The sequence below is a fragment of the Sminthopsis crassicaudata genome, chromosome 4 (assembly GCF_048593235.1).
Source record: "Sminthopsis crassicaudata isolate SCR6 chromosome 4, ASM4859323v1, whole genome shotgun sequence".
Taxonomy (NCBI): domain Eukaryota; kingdom Metazoa; phylum Chordata; class Mammalia; order Dasyuromorphia; family Dasyuridae; genus Sminthopsis; species Sminthopsis crassicaudata.
This window is the reverse complement of record NC_133620.1, coordinates 27,663,379-27,679,915: the sequence shown is the minus strand read 5'-3', so window position 1 is coordinate 27,679,915 and position 16,537 is coordinate 27,663,379. Positions and strand designations below refer to the sequence as shown.

Sequence of the window (16,537 nt, the reverse complement as noted above, 5' to 3'; positions counted from 1 at the left end):
AGGGGAAACACAGAAATAATGAAAATAAAATACAGAAAAAGAATCCACATATTCTTGTAAGTTCTTCACCTCATCTTGCTCTATTCCCCCAAAACCTTCCTGATTATACCTTAATGATAAATTATTATTAATGTTATTAATAATGTTGATTATTTCCAATTTATCCTCTCCATAGCTTGCTTGCACAGGGTTGTTTGCATGCTGTTTCCCCTGGGAGCTCCTTGAGGGTGGAATTGTCTTTTTCTTTGAATACCAGTGCCTTAAATTTTTAGTTAACCAATTTAGTGATACAGGGAAGAGCATTGGATTTGAAGTGAGAAGAAGAAGGTTTGAATCCTGCCTCTGGTATATAACCTGTGTGTTTCTGGTCCTCTCTACATATCTTAGTTTTTCCAATCATAAAATGAATTGCTCTATGGCCTTGATGATCTATTAAAGCTCTGGAACTGATGAATGGCACCTAGCAAAACTGAAGTGAATTAATCTAAAGATGAAAGAAACTCAACCAGCCTGAATTTGAGAGTGATGTGTTGGGGAAAGAACATGCTTAAAGTTGGGGTTCAAATAAAATTAAACACCCTAAGAATGGGTTTGAGGGTGGGTAATTAGTGCCAGTTGTGAGGGGGCATTTCTAATCAGAACCAGATGTAGAGAAGATGTTCATTTATTGATTCCAAGTTTGGATGAAACTCAGGCAGAGATTCTTTATTGAGGCCCCAAATTAGGAAAGGATCTAAGATAACTAAGGCAGCAGAAGAAAAATGCCCCAGAGAGCAATTTTGGAGCTATTTCCAAAGAGGTATGAAACTTTGTATCCCTTTTAATCCAAGAGTGTCAAGACGGGGTCTGTATCCCAAAGAGATCATGGCAGTCCTTTTAGTAGTGGCAAGGAACTGGAAACTGAGGGGATGCCCATCAGGTGGAGAATGGCTACCTAAGCTATGGTATGTGAATGTTATAGAATATTATTGTTCTATAAGAAATGAGGAACAGATGAATTTCAGAAGAGACTTACATGAATGCTTCTGAGTCAAGTGAGCAGAGCCAGGACAACATTGCATGCAGTAACAGCAACATTGTGTGATGATCAACTGTGATAGACTTAGCTCTTCTCAGCAAGATAGTAATCCAGGACATTTCCAAAAGACTCCTGATGGGAAATGCCATCTGCATCCAGATAAAGAACTATGGAGACAGATTGAAGCAGACTATTATCACTTTTTTGTTCTTTTGTTTTTTCTCTCATGGTTTTTCTCTTTTGTTCTGATCCTTCTTTCACAACAAGAGAAATGTGGGAAGATATTTACATGATTGCATGTGTATCAGATCGCTGTCTTGGGGGAGGGGTAGAGGGAGAGAGAAATTAAAATCTTAAAAATAGGATTGTTGGAAATTACATGTAATTGGAAAAAAATACTATCAAATGAAAAATAAAGCATGAACAGAGAAATAAAAATTACTCAGAAATCACTGCAGTGGGCCAAGAGTTTGACCCAATCAGAAGCTTCTAGCATCATCTACCTGAAAGGATGAAAATTTATCAGAATGGTGGAAAAGTACAATTCCTTTTGTCTTTGCATCGCTTAAGTGACTCCATATTGGAGTCCTAGCATTATAGGGATAACATTTGTATGTGTGCCTCAGTTTCCACATATGAAAAATAAAGGAATTGAAGATGGCTTCTCCTCACAGCCCTAGATCTGTGCCTTTGTGCTCCCCTATTCCCAGTCTGGTCCATTCTTTGCACATACATTTCCAGGTCCCTCCAAGTAGGGGACAGATTTTTTCCCCTTCTGAATGAAATCTCCAAGTAATCTCCTTCTCTAATGGAGACACTTAATTGTTCTATAAAGCTTTTGTAAGTCTTAGCCCTTTCCCCTCTTCCCTCCAGCAAGTAACCCAGTTGCTCCTTCTGAATCCAAATCCTACATGATTTTTTTGTTTTCCTGATTTTCCCAGTACCCTGAATGTGAGTGGAGGCAGTGAACTCCGGTCTGGGATTAGGGCCAAATCTGCTGGTTGACGGGGGTTACAAAGATCTTGGTGTAAAGGTTGGGGAGTAGGAGGTGGGGTGGAGAGGAAGAGAGGAGGATGTGCTGATTCTGGCCTAGAGAGACTGGGGCAGTCGACACCATGAGCTTTCTGCTCTCCTGTGCATGGCTCCAGGGTAATATATCTGGGATTCTCCAGACGTCATTCCTGCTGATCCTGATCCTACTAATACTGAAGGGGGCCCAGCTCTACTTGTGCAGACAGAGACTGCTTCGAGATTTCCAGAGTTTCCCAGGTCCTCCTGCCCATTGGCTCTATGGGCACTTCTGGGAGGTATGTGAGGGGGAGGAGGGAGTATGGCTGTGATTGGGTGTGAAGTAACTGTCCATCTACTCAGTTATGGAGGGTCCTGCACAGGTATGGCTGCTGGGACCAGTGCTTTGAAAACTCCCTTGGAGTCTTAGCCACAGAGTCTGATGTGAGGGGGTATGTTGATGATCCAAGTTCAGGTCCAGAGAGGCTAAAATCATACATTTGGAAGCCTTTAGAGACCATGGCCCGGCAGGGGAGAAGGCTGGACCCCACAGCTTTCAAGCTCAAAATTTGTACTATCCAGTCCAACTTCCCCATTTAATAGATGGGGACAAGGATCATTTCTGTCAATCGATCAGTCAAAGAGCATTTATTGAGCAGTTACTGGTCTGGGCATTGGAACTGGAACTGACTTTTCCTGTCATACAACTAACTAAATATAGAATTAGAATTAGGATCTAGATAATCTGATCACCAGTGAAGTGTTCTTCCCCTCACTCCAACTGCTCTGTTCTTCAAATACTTTTAGTAATGGGGAACTCCCTCCTTCCCATGTGATATATTCCACTGTTAGCTCTCATTGTTAGAAGGTTTTAGCTAGAAAAGGACTCTTTGTAATTAAAAGTCCTGGTTGTCCCTCTGGGCCCTCTTATGATAGCCCTCTAAGTACTTGAAGAGACCAGTCATGTGTCCCCTGAGACTTATCTTCCTTGTGTGATGTCATCTTTCCCTTCTCCAAATTTTCAAGGTTCATTGTCTGTACCTCCCCTGTGATCCTAACCTTGTCATTCCTTGGGCTATAGCTTTGTGGGTAATTATCTTATCTCTCCATCAGAACACTAAGATCCACAAGAGAATTGGTTTTATTAACTTGTTTGTGCTTTCTACCTTCCTTCTCCCTGACCTTCCCAGTTCCAACTACTAAGTTCTCCCTAATGCTTAATAAATATTTGTTGAATAAATTTTGGGGGGTACTCTGCTTCCCCTCTCAGGGATGGGGTAGTTTGTTCAAAGGGAAGCTTTTAGAAGGTATTGTTCATCCAAAAAATCTGAGTCATGAATGGTTAGGTTCTGATGCTAAGGGGGAGAATTTTTCAGCTTAGGGGCCATCCAAATACTTCTGAGATCTCATAAGCCACTCTCCAATCATGGAAGTTTCCTTTTGTGTTCCTACCTACTTGGACTTGATCCCAATCTGTTTATCAACCTTACTATGAACACCAATGATCCCAGATTAGCAGCATCTTTTCCTGAGTCAAAAAGAGGTAAGACACCAAGAACTGCCAGGCGGTCTGATGCCAAAGGGATTTTCAGAGATGTTCTGCAGATAGGCTTTAATAACCAGACGATCACCCCTGGGTATCTGGAAACAAGGTATCAGGGAGTTTTAACTTTGGGATGAAGCCTTGAGACCATCAGGAAAGGACTCAGGAGATTTTTTTCTAGCTTTCATTAAACTTATGAATTTACCAGAGCAGAAAGCTCTCACTAAGGACTTCCCTCAATCAAGAGATCAGTACTTTTTCTGTAACTCCTAGATTTAGAAAATTGTCGGAGGGCCTTGAGAAATTAAGTAATTTCTTCAGCGTCACTCACCCAGTACATGGTAGAAGAATCCAGAATTCCTTTCTCTAAAATTAGCTTTTAATGATAAAGTCACACTAGGTGTCAGAGAGGTTTTCATTACCTGGTCTGTATACAAAAAAAGATCCTACCACAAGAGACTCAAATTCATATCACGCTTAAATTTCTTGTTTTACAAAACCCTGTTGGAGATAATGGGGCAGCTAAATGGCACAGAGGAAGAGTGCCAGGTCTGGAGTCAGGAAGCCTCATCTTCATGGTTTCAATTCCAGCCTCAGAAGCTTATTAGCTGTGTGACCACAGGCAAGGAACTTAACCTGTGTTTCTCAGTTTCCTCATCTGTAAAATGAGCTAGAAAAAGAAACTACTCCAGTATCTTTGCCAGGAAGACCTCAAAAAGGGGCGGAGAGATATGACATGACTAAAAGGACTAAACAACAACATATGGCATCTCATTTGATCACGAAATTGGCAGGAATGATTATTTCCATTTTAAAGATAAGACATGTAAGGCTCAAATTAGTTACCCAGCCCCTTAAAATCATAAAATTTTAGGCTTGGAAGTCATTATTTTCTAAAATTAAAAAAATTCAAATAAAGATCATTTTTTTTCTCCTTTCTATCTTTTTTCTCCTTCTCCCTTCTCTGGAGAAAGAAAGATAAACAAAATCTGTTATAAACATTCATAGTTGAGAATAACAAATTCCTGTGTTGGCCATATGCCAGAAAAGTTTCAATTTGTACCCCGAGTCTATCATTTCTCCATCAGAAGGTGAGTAGTATGTCTCATCATGGGTCCTCTGGAGTCATACTTGATCATTATGTTGACAAGAGTTCCTAAGACTTTCAAAGTTGGTTATGTTTATAGTGTTATTGCTATTGTACTAATCCCCCTTTTTTTTTTTACTTTGTTTTGAATCAGTTCATGTAAACAGTCCCAAGTTTTTCTGAGACTATCTCCTTCATAGTTCTTTTAGCCCAAAAGTACAGTGGAATATTCAACCTCTATATGAAACATGAAGAACCTATGTAAATAGCACCTATGCTCAGTTACTAACTCAGCCTCTGCTTACATTCTTCCAGGAATGGGAAACTTACTGTGCAATTTTCACAGTACTAATTTCTATAGCTTCCTCTCCAGTTCTCTAGGATTGCTCTGTGTAGCCCCACAGAATAAACCTGATTCTTCTTCCATGTGACATGCTTCAATTCTCTAAAGTGTCTCTAATTTCACTAGTAAAATTCTAAGAATGTCAATTCAGAATGATGGGGGAGCCATAAGGTGGCTTGAGATTCATGATTCTGACCTCAAAATGGGATCTGAGATAGGCTCGATGTTGTCCAATAAAGCAATGGTCTGGTTTCACAAATGACAAATTGCCCAGAGTAGACTGAGAAGGAATTAGGTGAGGGCAATGGGACTCATGGTACTCTGTCTCTGTCAGTCTATTTTTTTTTCTCTCCCCATATCTCTGGAGTGCCCTTTCCCACAAATGCATACAGAATCCAAGGCAGGTGGAGTTAGTCAACAAACATTATTGTTCTCCAAATCATACATGACTTTAAGGATTTCACAGTCTAATAGGGGAGAAAACAAGTGTACAAAATGTAAATAGAGTAGATGGTCAAAGGCACCAACATATGGAGGGTGATAAAAGTGTGATGTGAGGTGAGTCTCAAAGGAAGAGAAGAAATCTACAGCAAAGATGAGTAGAGAGAGTATTCCATTCTAGATATGGGGGACAACCAAGAGACATAGAAACAGAGGAGGGAGTTTTGAGCATGAGAAATACTAAGAAGTTGCATATGATTGCATCTTGGAATTCATGGAGAGAAGTAAAGTTCAAGAAATCTGGAGAGGTGGAGGGGGCTGGAGCAGAGGGGAATGAGATTGGAGAAGACCTAGGATGTAACCCTGAGAGACACTTATCATTAGAGAGAATGATCTGGATGAAGATCCAGTCAAGAAGATAGGAATGAACAAAGAGATAGGAGGAGATGGGGGGAGGGAGAGAGAAAAGAAGGGAGTAGGAGAGAAAGGGGAGAGAGAGATATTATGTGTGAGAGTAACAATAAGGAGAGAGTGATTAAGAAGGATGAAAAATTTTAAAAAGCCATTGGATTGGACAACTAAGAGATCATTGGTAATTTTGGAGATTGGTAATTTTATGGAATGCTGGGTCAGGTTGTGGAGGGCTAAATATGTACCAAGAGGAGAGGAGCTAGAGATACCAAATACCTCACTAGAGCTGAGCCCAGTACTTCAGATGAAGTCTGACAAGGAACATTGCCTTCTTATTTTTGGAAGCTATGCCCATCCCAATGGACAAATCATACTGATGACTAATATTAGGTTAGATCCCCTATTATTAGTTCAATAGTTTTCTTACTTTCAATTTTATTAAATTCCCTTTTTATTTTCAGAATTTCAAATTTGTTATTTAATTGGGAGTTTTAAATTTGTTTTTTATCTAGATTTTTTAGTTGCCTGTCCAATTCATTGATCTACTCTTTTTTCTTTTTTATTCAAGTAAGCATCTAGAGATATAAAAATTTTCCCTAAGAACTGCTTTGGCTGCATCCCATAAATTTTGGTATGTTGTCTCATTCTTTGTCATTTTCTTGGATTAAATTATTGATTGTTTCTATGGTGTGTTGTTTTATCCACTCATTCTTTTTTTTTTTTTTTTTTTTTTTTTTTTTTTTTGAGGCTGGGGTTAAGTGAGTTGCCCAGGGTCACACAGCTAAGAAGTGCTAAGTGTCTGAGACCAGAAGATTTGAACTCCAGTCCTTCTGAATTCAAGGCTGGTGCTCTATCCACTACACTACCTAGCTGCCCCATCCACTCATTCTTTAAGATTAGTATTTAGTTTCTAATTAATTTTTGGCCTATTATCCCCCCCCAGCTCTTTATTACATGTAATTTTCATAACATCATTATCTCAAAAAGATGCATTTACTATTTCTGCCTTTCTGCATTTGATTGTTTTTATGCCTTAATACATGGTTAAATTTTTGTGTAGGTTGCATGTACCACCAAGAAAAAAGTACATTCCTTTTGTGAGGGATGTAGAAGACCCTTACCCAAAATGACTACTCAGAGATCACTCAGTAGAAGGCAGGAAAGTTGTTTATTGAAAAACCTCTGGAGGATGAGCCGTCCCATCATGAGACAAGACAGAGAAAGGAAGAGAAAGAGAGAAGGAGGGCTAAAGAAGTAGTAAAGATACATAGCTTTTATACAAGTGATTATATCACAAGGAAGAGAGCATTGAGAAGGGGAAAGAAGGCATCTAATTGGTTGTTGCTATTTGGAGAGATTGGAATGGAAGGTTTCTGTTACAAATGATTATATCATAAGTTGGGGAGCATTGAGAAATAGATGCCCTCTCCCCTTAATTGAATATTAGACATGGGTTCCAACAGTCCTTTAAAATTTAGATTACTAAGCTAATAGCATTCAACTAATAGTGTAAGTATTGATAACATTGAATAGTGATAAATGTCATCATTTCAGGTCAAGTAAATATATCTAAAGTTTAAGTAAATATTGGCTAACACATAACATACTTATGCAGGTCACAGAGACATAGAAATAATGAATAATAAAATACAGAAAAAGAATTTAAACATTCCTGTAAGTTCTTCACCTTATCTCTTCATTCCCCACACTTTCTGTCCCCATTCACTTTTCTCCAAAGATCTAAAATACATGACTTTTCTAAAATTCTACTTACCTCCTTAACTTCTTTCTTGTCTATTTTGTGCTTCGATTTATCTGGTTCTGATAAAGTGAGGTTGAGGTCACCCACTAGTATGCTTTTGTTGTCTATTTTTTCTTGCAACTTTCTTAACTTCTCTAGGAATTTGGATGCTGTATCACTTGGTGCATATATGTTTAATATTGATACTACTTCATTTTCTATGGTAGCCTTTAGCAAGACCCTTCGCAATTGCCTTCCTTATTTCTTTTAATTAGCTCTGTTTTTGCTTTTGCTGGACTTGAAATCAGGATTGCTACTCCTGTTTTTTTTTTTTTTTTTTTTTTAATTTCAGCTGAAGAATAATAGATTCTGTTCTAGCCTTTTACCTTTACTCTGTATGTATCTCTCTGCTTCTAATGTGTTTCTTATAAACAACATATTGTAGGATTCTGGCTTTTAATCCATTCTGCAATTTGCTTCCATTTTATGGGAGAATTCATCCCATTCACACTCACAGTTCAAATTACTAACTCTGTATTTCCTGCCATCCTATTTCCCCCAAGTTATACTTTTCTCTTTCCTTTCCCCCTTTTCTTCCTCACCAGTGTTTTGGTTCTGACTGACACTTCCCTTAATCTGCCCTTCCCTTTTTCAGCCCCACCCCCTTTTTTATCTCTTTTCTCTTCTACTTCTGTTTTCCCTTCTATTATTCTCCCTTCTTCCTTTCCCCTTTCCCCTCCTATTTCCTTATAGGGTGAGGCAAGTGTCAATACCAAACTAAATATATATGATATTCCCTTTTTGAGACAAATCCAATGAGATTAAGGTTCAAACAATGCTCATTCCACCCTCTTCTTTCCCTCAGCTGTAATACATCTTTTTTTTTTGCCTCTTCATGTGGTGTGATTTACTCCATTTTGCCTTCCCTTTCCTCTTCTTCGTACAATGTCTTTTCCACCCCAAGTTTCTTTTTTATACCATCACAATAAAGTCAAATTATACTTATATCCTCTTAGATACCCTCACAAAATACCCTCATAAAGATACAATTTTCAAGAGTTACACATATCATCTTTCTATGTAGGGATATAAACATTTTAACTTTTTAAAAATAGTTTTCTTCCTTCCCTTATTTTTTATTTTTATTTATTTTTTGCTTCTTATACTTCTCATGACTTCTGTATTTGAAGATCAAATTTTATGTTCAGCTTTGTTCTTTTAATCAAAAATAATTGAAAATCCCCTATTTCATTGAATGTCCATCTTTTCATTCCAGGACCTTCAATCCTTTAAAATGGAAGCTGCTAAGTCCTGGGTGATCCTGATTGTGGCTCCTTGATACTTGAATTGTTTCTTTCTGGCTGCTTGTAGTATTTTCTCCTTGATCTGATAATTTTGGATTTTTTTTCCCTGAGGCTATTGGAGTTAAATGACTTGCCCAGGGTCACACAGCTGGAAGTGTTAAGTGTTTGAGGCCAGATTTGAACTCAGGTCCTACTGATTTCAGGGTTGGTGCTCTATCTACTACACACAACTAGCTGCCCCGATAATTCTGGAAATTTAGCTACAATATTCCTTGGAATTTTCATTTTGGTGTCTCTTTCAGGAGGTGATCGGTGGATTCTTTCAATAGATATTTTACTTTTGGTACTAGGACATCACAGCAGGATTTTTTTTGATGATTTATTGAAAAATGTCATCTAGGCTCTTTTTTTTTAATGATGATTTTCAGATACTCCAATAATGTTTAGCTTGACTCTCCTGTATCTTTTTTCTAGGTCAGTTGTTTTTCCAGTGAGGCATTTTACAGTTTCTTTTCTTTTTTTCTTTTCTTTTTGTTTTGTTTGACTGATTCTTGATTTTTCATTGAATCATTCATTTCCATTTGTTCAATTCTAATTTTTAGGGAATTATTTTCTTCAGTTAGCTTTTTGAACTTCTTTTTGCATTTGGCCAATTAAACTTTTAAAAGAGTCATTCTGTTCATTGATTGTTCTTCTATTTTGCCAATTTAATTTTTAGGGAGTTGTTCTCTTTCCATTTTGCCAATTCTGTTTTTCAAGGAGTGGTTTTCTTTTCTTTCTTTCTTTCTTTTTTCATTTTATTTCATTTATTTTTTATTTTTTAAATTTTATTTTTTTATTAATTTTTATACTTATAACTAATTTTTTGGACAGTACATATGCATAGGTAATTTTTTTTTTTTTTAACAACATTATCCCTTGTACTCCCTTCTGTTCTGAATTTTTCCTCTCCTTCCCTCCACCCCTCCCCTAGATGGCAGGCATTCCCATACATATTAAAGATCTCATAGTATATCCTAGGTACAATATATATGTGCAGAACTGAATTTTGTTATTGTTGTTGTTTCAAAGGAAGAATTGTATTCGGAAGGTAAAAATAATCTGGGAAGAAAAACAAACAAAAAAAATGCTCACAGTTTACAATCATTTCCCAGTATTTCTTTTTTGGATGTAGCTGATTCTGTCCATCATTGATCAATTGGGATTGGATATCCACTTCCATCAGAATACATACTCATATAGTATCATTGTTGAAGTGTATAATGATCTCCTAATTCTGCTTGTTTCACTCAGCATCAGTTGATGTAAGTCTCTCCACGCCTCTCTGTATTCCTCCTGTTGGTCATTTCTTACAGAACAATAATATTCCATAACATTCATATACATAATTTACCCAACCATTCTTCAATTGATGGACATCCATTCATTTTCCAGTTTTTAGCCACTACAAAAAGGGCTGCCACAAATATTTTGGCCCATACAGGTCCCTTTTCCTTCTTTAGTATTTCCTTGGAATATAAGCCGAGTAGTAGCACTCCTGGGTCAAAGGGTATGCACATTTTGATAACTTTTTGGGCATAATTCCAGAATGCTCTCCAGAATGGTTGCATTCTTTCACAACTCCACCAACAATGCATCAGTGTCCCAGTTTTCCCACAGCCCCTCCAACAGTCATCGTTATTTGTTCCTGTCATCTTAGCCAATCTGACAGCTGTGTAATGATATCTCAGAGTTGTCTTAATTTGCATTTCTCTGATCAATAGTGATTTAGAACACTCTTTCATATGAGTGGATATAGTTTTAATTTCATCATCTGAAAATTGTCTGTTCATATCCTTTGACCATTTATCAATTGGAGAATGGCTTGATTTCTTATAAATTAAAGTCAATTCTCTGTATATTTGGAGATGAGGCCTTTATCAGAACCTTTAACTGTAAAAATGTTTTCCCAATTTGTTACTTCCCTTCTATCTTGTTTGCATTAGTTTTGTTTCTGCAGAAACTTTTAAATTTGGTGTAATCAAAATTTTCTATTTTGTGATCAATAATGATCTCTAGTTCTCCTTTGGACACAAATTCCTTCCTCTTCCACAAGTCCGAGAGGTAAACTATCCTATGTTCCTCTAATTTATTTATGATTTCATTCTTTATGCCTAAATATTGGACCCATTTTGATCTTATCTTAGTATGTGGTATTAAATGTGGGTCCATGCCTAGTTTCTGCCATACTAATTTCCAGTTTTCCCAGCAGTTTTTGTCAAATAATGAATTCTTATCCCAAAGTTGGGATGTTTGGGTTTGTCAAATACTAGATTGCTTTTTTTATTCACTATCTTGCCCTGTGAACCTAATCTATGCCACTGATCAACTAGTCTATTTCTTAGCCAATACCAAATGGTTTTGGTGATCGTTGCTTTATAATACAGTTCTAGATCAGGTACAGCTAGACCACCTTCATTTAATTTTTTTTTCATTACTTCCCTTGAGATTTTCGACCTTTTGTTGTTCCATATGTATTCTGTTGTTATTTTTTCTAGGTCATTAAAATAGTTTCTTGGGAGTCTGATTGGTATAGCACTAAATAAATAGATTAGTTTAGGGAGTATTGTCATCTTAATTACATTTGCTCGGCCTATCCAAGAGCATGAATGTCTTTCCAATTATTTAAATCTGACTTTATTTTTGTGGCAAGTGTTTTGTAATTTTGCTCATATAATTCCTGACTTTTCTTTGGTAGATGGATTCCCAAGTATTTTATAGTATCAACAGTTACTTTGAATGGAATTTCTCTTTGTATCTCTTGCTGTTGGATTGTGTTGTTAATCTATAAAAATACTTAGGATTTATGTGAATTTATTTTGTATCCTGCAATTTTGCTAAAGTTCTGAATTATTTCTATTAGCTTTTTAGCAGAGTCTTTGGGGTTCTCTAAGTATACCATCATGTCATCTGCAAAGAATGATAATTTGATTTCCTCATTTCCTACTCTAATTCCTTGAATCTCTTTCTCGGCTCTTATTGCCGAGGCTAGCGTTTCTAGTACTATATTGAATAGTAATGATGATAGTGGGCAACCTTGTTTCACTCCTGATCTTACAGGGAAAGGTTCCAGTTATCCCCATTACATATGATGTTTACTGATGGTTTTAAATATATTCTCCTTATTATTTTAAGGAATAGTCCATTTATTCCTATACTCTCAAGCATTTTTAGTAGGAATGGATGTTGGATTTTATCAAATGCTTTTTTCTGCATCTATTGAGATGATCATATGGTTTTTATTAATTTGATTTTTAATATGATCAATTATGCTAATAGTTTTCCTAATATTAAACCAGCCCTGCATTCCTGGTATAAATCCCACTTGATCATAGTGTATGATCCTGGGGATGATTTTCTGAAGTCTTTTTGCTAATATCTTATTTAAGATTTTAGCATCAATATTCATTAAGGAGATTGGTCTATAGTTTTCTTTCTCAGTTTTCAATCTACCTGGTTTAGGTATCAGTACCATGTCTGTGTCATAAAAGAAATTTAGTAGGACTCCTTCAATCCCTATTTTTTCAAATAGTTTATATAGCATTGGAGTTAGTTGTTCTTTAAATGTTTGGTAGAATTCGCATGTAAATCCATCTGGTCCTGGGGATTTTTTCTTGGGGAGTTGGTTAATAGCTTGTTCTATTTCTTTTTCTGAGATGGGACTATTTAGACTTCTTCCTCTGTTAATCTGGGCAAGCTATATTTTTGAAGGTATTCTTCCATTTCATTTAAGTTATCGAATTTATTGGCATAAAGTTGAGCAAAGTAGCTCCTAACTATTGTTCTAATTTCCTCTTCATTAGTGGTGAGTTCTCCCTTTTCATTTTCAAGACTAACAATTTACTTTTTCTCTTTCCTTTTTTAAATCAGGTTTACTAAGGGCTTGTCTATTTTCTTGGTTTTTTCATAGAACCAACTCTTAGTTTTATTACTTAATTCAATAGTTTTTTTACTTTCAATTTTATTAATCTCACCTTTTATTTTTAGAATTTCAAGTTTTGTGTTTGTCTGGGGGTTTTTAATTTGTTCCTTTTCTAGCAATTTTAGTTGTAAGCCCAATTCGTTGGCCCTCTCTTTCTCTATTTTATGCAAGTAGGCCTGTAGAGATATAAAACTTCCCCTTATTACTGCTTTGGCTGTATCCCACACATTTTGGTATGATGTCTCATTATTGTCATTTTCTTGGGTGACGTTATTAATTATGTCTATGATTTGCTGTTTTACCCAATCATTCTTTAGTATAAGATTATTTAGTTTCCAATTATTTTTTGGTCTATTTTCCCCTGGCTTTTTATTAAATGTAATTTTAATTGCATTGTGGTCTGAAAAGGATGCATTTACTATTTCTGCCTTGCTGCATTTGATTTTGAGGTTTTTATGCCCTAGTATATGATCAATTTTTGTATAGGTTCCATGAACTGCTGAGAAGAAAGTATACTCCTTTCTCTCTCCATTTAGCTTTTGCCAAAAATCTATCATATCAAACTTTTCTAGTATTCTATTTACCTCTTTGACTTCTTTCTTATTCATTTTGTGGTTTGATTTATCTAATTCTGAGAGTGCAAGGTTGAGATCTCCCACTATTATAGTTTTGCTGTCTATTTCTTCTTGCAGGTCTCTTAATTTCTCTTTTAAGAATTTAGATGCTGCACCACTTGGTGCATATATGTTTAATATTGATACTGCTTCATTATTGATGCTACCCTTTATCAGGATATAATGCCCTTCCTTATCTCTTTTAATTAGATCAATTTTTGTTTTTGCTTGATCTGAGATGAGGATGGCTATCCCTGCTTTTTTGGCTTTGCCTGAAGCACAGTAGATTTTGCTCCACCCTTTTACTTTTAGTTTGAATGTATCACCCTGTTTCAGGTGTGTTTCCTATAAACAACATATAGTAGGATTCTGACTTTTAATCCAGTCTGCTAACTGCTTCCTCTTTATGAGGGAGTTTACCCCATTCACATTTATGGTTAGAATGACTAATTCTATATTGCTTGCTATCCTATTAACCCCTGCTTATGCTTTTCTCCTTTCCTTCCCTCTTACCCCCCCTACCCAGTATTAAACTTGTGAACACCACTTTCTTTTCACAGCCCTCCCTTTTTAGTATCCCTCCCCCACCTTGAAGTTCCTCCCCTTATTTTACCCCTTTTCCTCACAATTTCTGTATTCCCTTCCCCTTAGCTTACTCCTTTCCTCTCACTTTTTAATGAAGTGGAAGAAGTTTCACCATAAATCGAATATGTCTATTGATACACACTATGTTCATCTCCCTCCTTTCTTTCTCTCAAATATAATAGGTTACCTTTGCCTCTTCATGAGATGTAGTACCACCACTTTACACTTTTGTATGATATAATTTCCTTTCCACCTCTAGTTTTTAGGACAAATTATACATGTGTTCTTTACATATATTTATGGAAGAAATATAGTTCTCAAGATTTCTTTTTACCTTTTTAGAAATCTCTTGAGTTCTGTATTTGAAGATCAAACATTTTGTGTAGGTCTGGTTTTTTCATCAAGAATAGATGGAATTCATCTACCAAAGAAAAGTCTGGAATTATATGAGCAAAATTACAAAACACTTGCCACAAAAATAAAGTCAGATTTAAATAATGGGAAGACATTTAGTGGTCTTGGATAGGCCGAGCAAATATAATAAGGATGACAATACTCCCCAAACTAATCTATTTATTTCATGCTATACCAATCAGACTCCCAAGAAGCTATTTTAATGACCTAGAAAAAATAACAACAAAATTCATATGGAAGAATAAAAGGTCGAGAATTGCAAGGGAACTAATGAAAAAAAAGTCAGATGAAGGTGGTCTAGGTGTACCCGATCTAGAGCTATATTATATAGCCAAAGTCACCAAAACCATTTGGTATTGGCTAAGAAATAGACCAGTCGATCAGTGGAACAGATTAGGTACAAAGGACAAAAAAGGGTACATCTATAGCAATCTAGTCTTTGACAAACCCAAAGATACCAACATTAGGGATAAAAATTCATTATTCGGAAGAAACTGTTGGGAAAACTGGAAATTAGTATGGCAGAAATTAGATATGGATCCACACTTAACACCAAATACCAAGATAAGATCAAAATGAGTCCATGATTTAGGCATAAAGAATGAGATCATAAATAGATTAGAGGAACAGAGAATAGTCTACCTCTCAGACCTGTGGAGGAGGAAGGAATTTATGGCCAGAGGAGAACTAGAGATCATTATTGATCACAAAATAGAAGACTTTGATTACATCAAACTAAAAAGTTTCTGTTCAAACAATACTAATGCAAACAAGATTAGAAGGGAAGTAACAAATTGGGAAAATATTTTTACAGTGAAAGGTTCTGATAAAGGTCTAATTTCCAAAATATATAGAGAACTGACCCTAATTTATAAGAAATCAAACCATTCTCCAACTGATAAATGGTTAAAGGATATGAGCAGACAATTCTCAGATGATGAAATTGAAACTATATCCACTCATATGAAAGAGTGTTCCAAATCACTACTGATCAGAGAAATGCAAATTAAGACAACTCTGAGATACCACTACATACCTGTCAGATTGGCTAAGATGACAGGAACAAATAATGATGAATGTTGGAGAGGATGTGGGAAAACTGGGACACTAATACATTGTTGGTGGAGTTGTGAAAGAATCCAACCATTCTGGAGAGCAGTTTGGAACTATGCCCAAAAAGTTATCAAACTGTGCATACCCTTTGATCCAGCATTGCTGCTATTGGACTTATATCCCAAAGAAATACTAAAGAGGGGAAAGGGACCTGTATGTGCCAAAATGTTTGTGGCAGCTCTTTTCCTAGTGGCTAGAAACTGGAAGATGAATGGATGTCCATCAATTGGAGAATGGTTGGGTAAATTATGGTATATGAATGTTATGGAATATTATTCCTCTGTAAGAAATGACCAGCAGGATGAATACAGAGAGGTTTGGAAAGACTTACATCAACTGATGCTGAGTGAAATGAATAGAACTAGAAGATCGCTGTACACTTCAATGTTGTATGAAGATATATTCTGATGGAAGTGGATATCTTCAACATAAAGAAGATATAACTCACTTCCATTTGATCAATGATGGACAGAAACAACTACACCCAGAGAAGGAACACTGGGAATGGAGTGTAAAATGTTAGAACTACTGTCTATCTATCCAGGTTACTTATACCTTTGGAATCTAATACTTAATGTGCAACAAGAAAATTGGATTTACATGCATATATTGTATCTAGGTTATACTGTAACACATGTAAAATGTATGGGATTGCTTGTCATCTAGGGGAGGGAGTAGAGGGAGGGAGGGGATAATGTGGAAAAATGATTACAAGGGATAATGTTATAAAAAAATTACTCATGCATATATATTGTCAAAAAATTTATAATAAAGTGACTTTGTTTAAAAAAAAAAAAAAGAATAGATGGAATTCAATTATTTCTTTAAATGTCCATCTTCTTCCCTGGAAAATGATGCTCATTTTTGCTGGGTAAGTTATTCTTGGTTGCATACCAAGTTCCTTAGCTTTTCGGAATATCATGTTCCAGGCCCTTCGTTCTTTTAATGTGGACG

General features: G+C 36.2%; 1 protein-coding gene across 3 annotated transcripts in view; it reads left to right on the top strand.

The window, feature by feature from the left end:
* Positions 1 to 2,049: 2,049 nt before the first annotated feature.
* LOC141541684 (cytochrome P450 4A11-like) overlaps positions 2,050 to 16,537 on the top strand; it is a 72,331-nt gene continuing 57,843 nt past the window's right edge. For 2 of the 3 annotated variants that reach the window (XM_074266022.1, XM_074266021.1), the window contains exon 1: positions 2,051 to 2,325. In XM_074266022.1, the coding sequence (XP_074122123.1) occupies positions 2,134 to 2,325 (192 nt within the window). In that variant the 5' untranslated portion in view covers positions 2,051 to 2,133. Of the gene's footprint in view, positions 2,326 to 16,537 lie in introns of all 3 variants that reach the window. The other variant, XM_074266020.1, reaches the window with a different exon arrangement.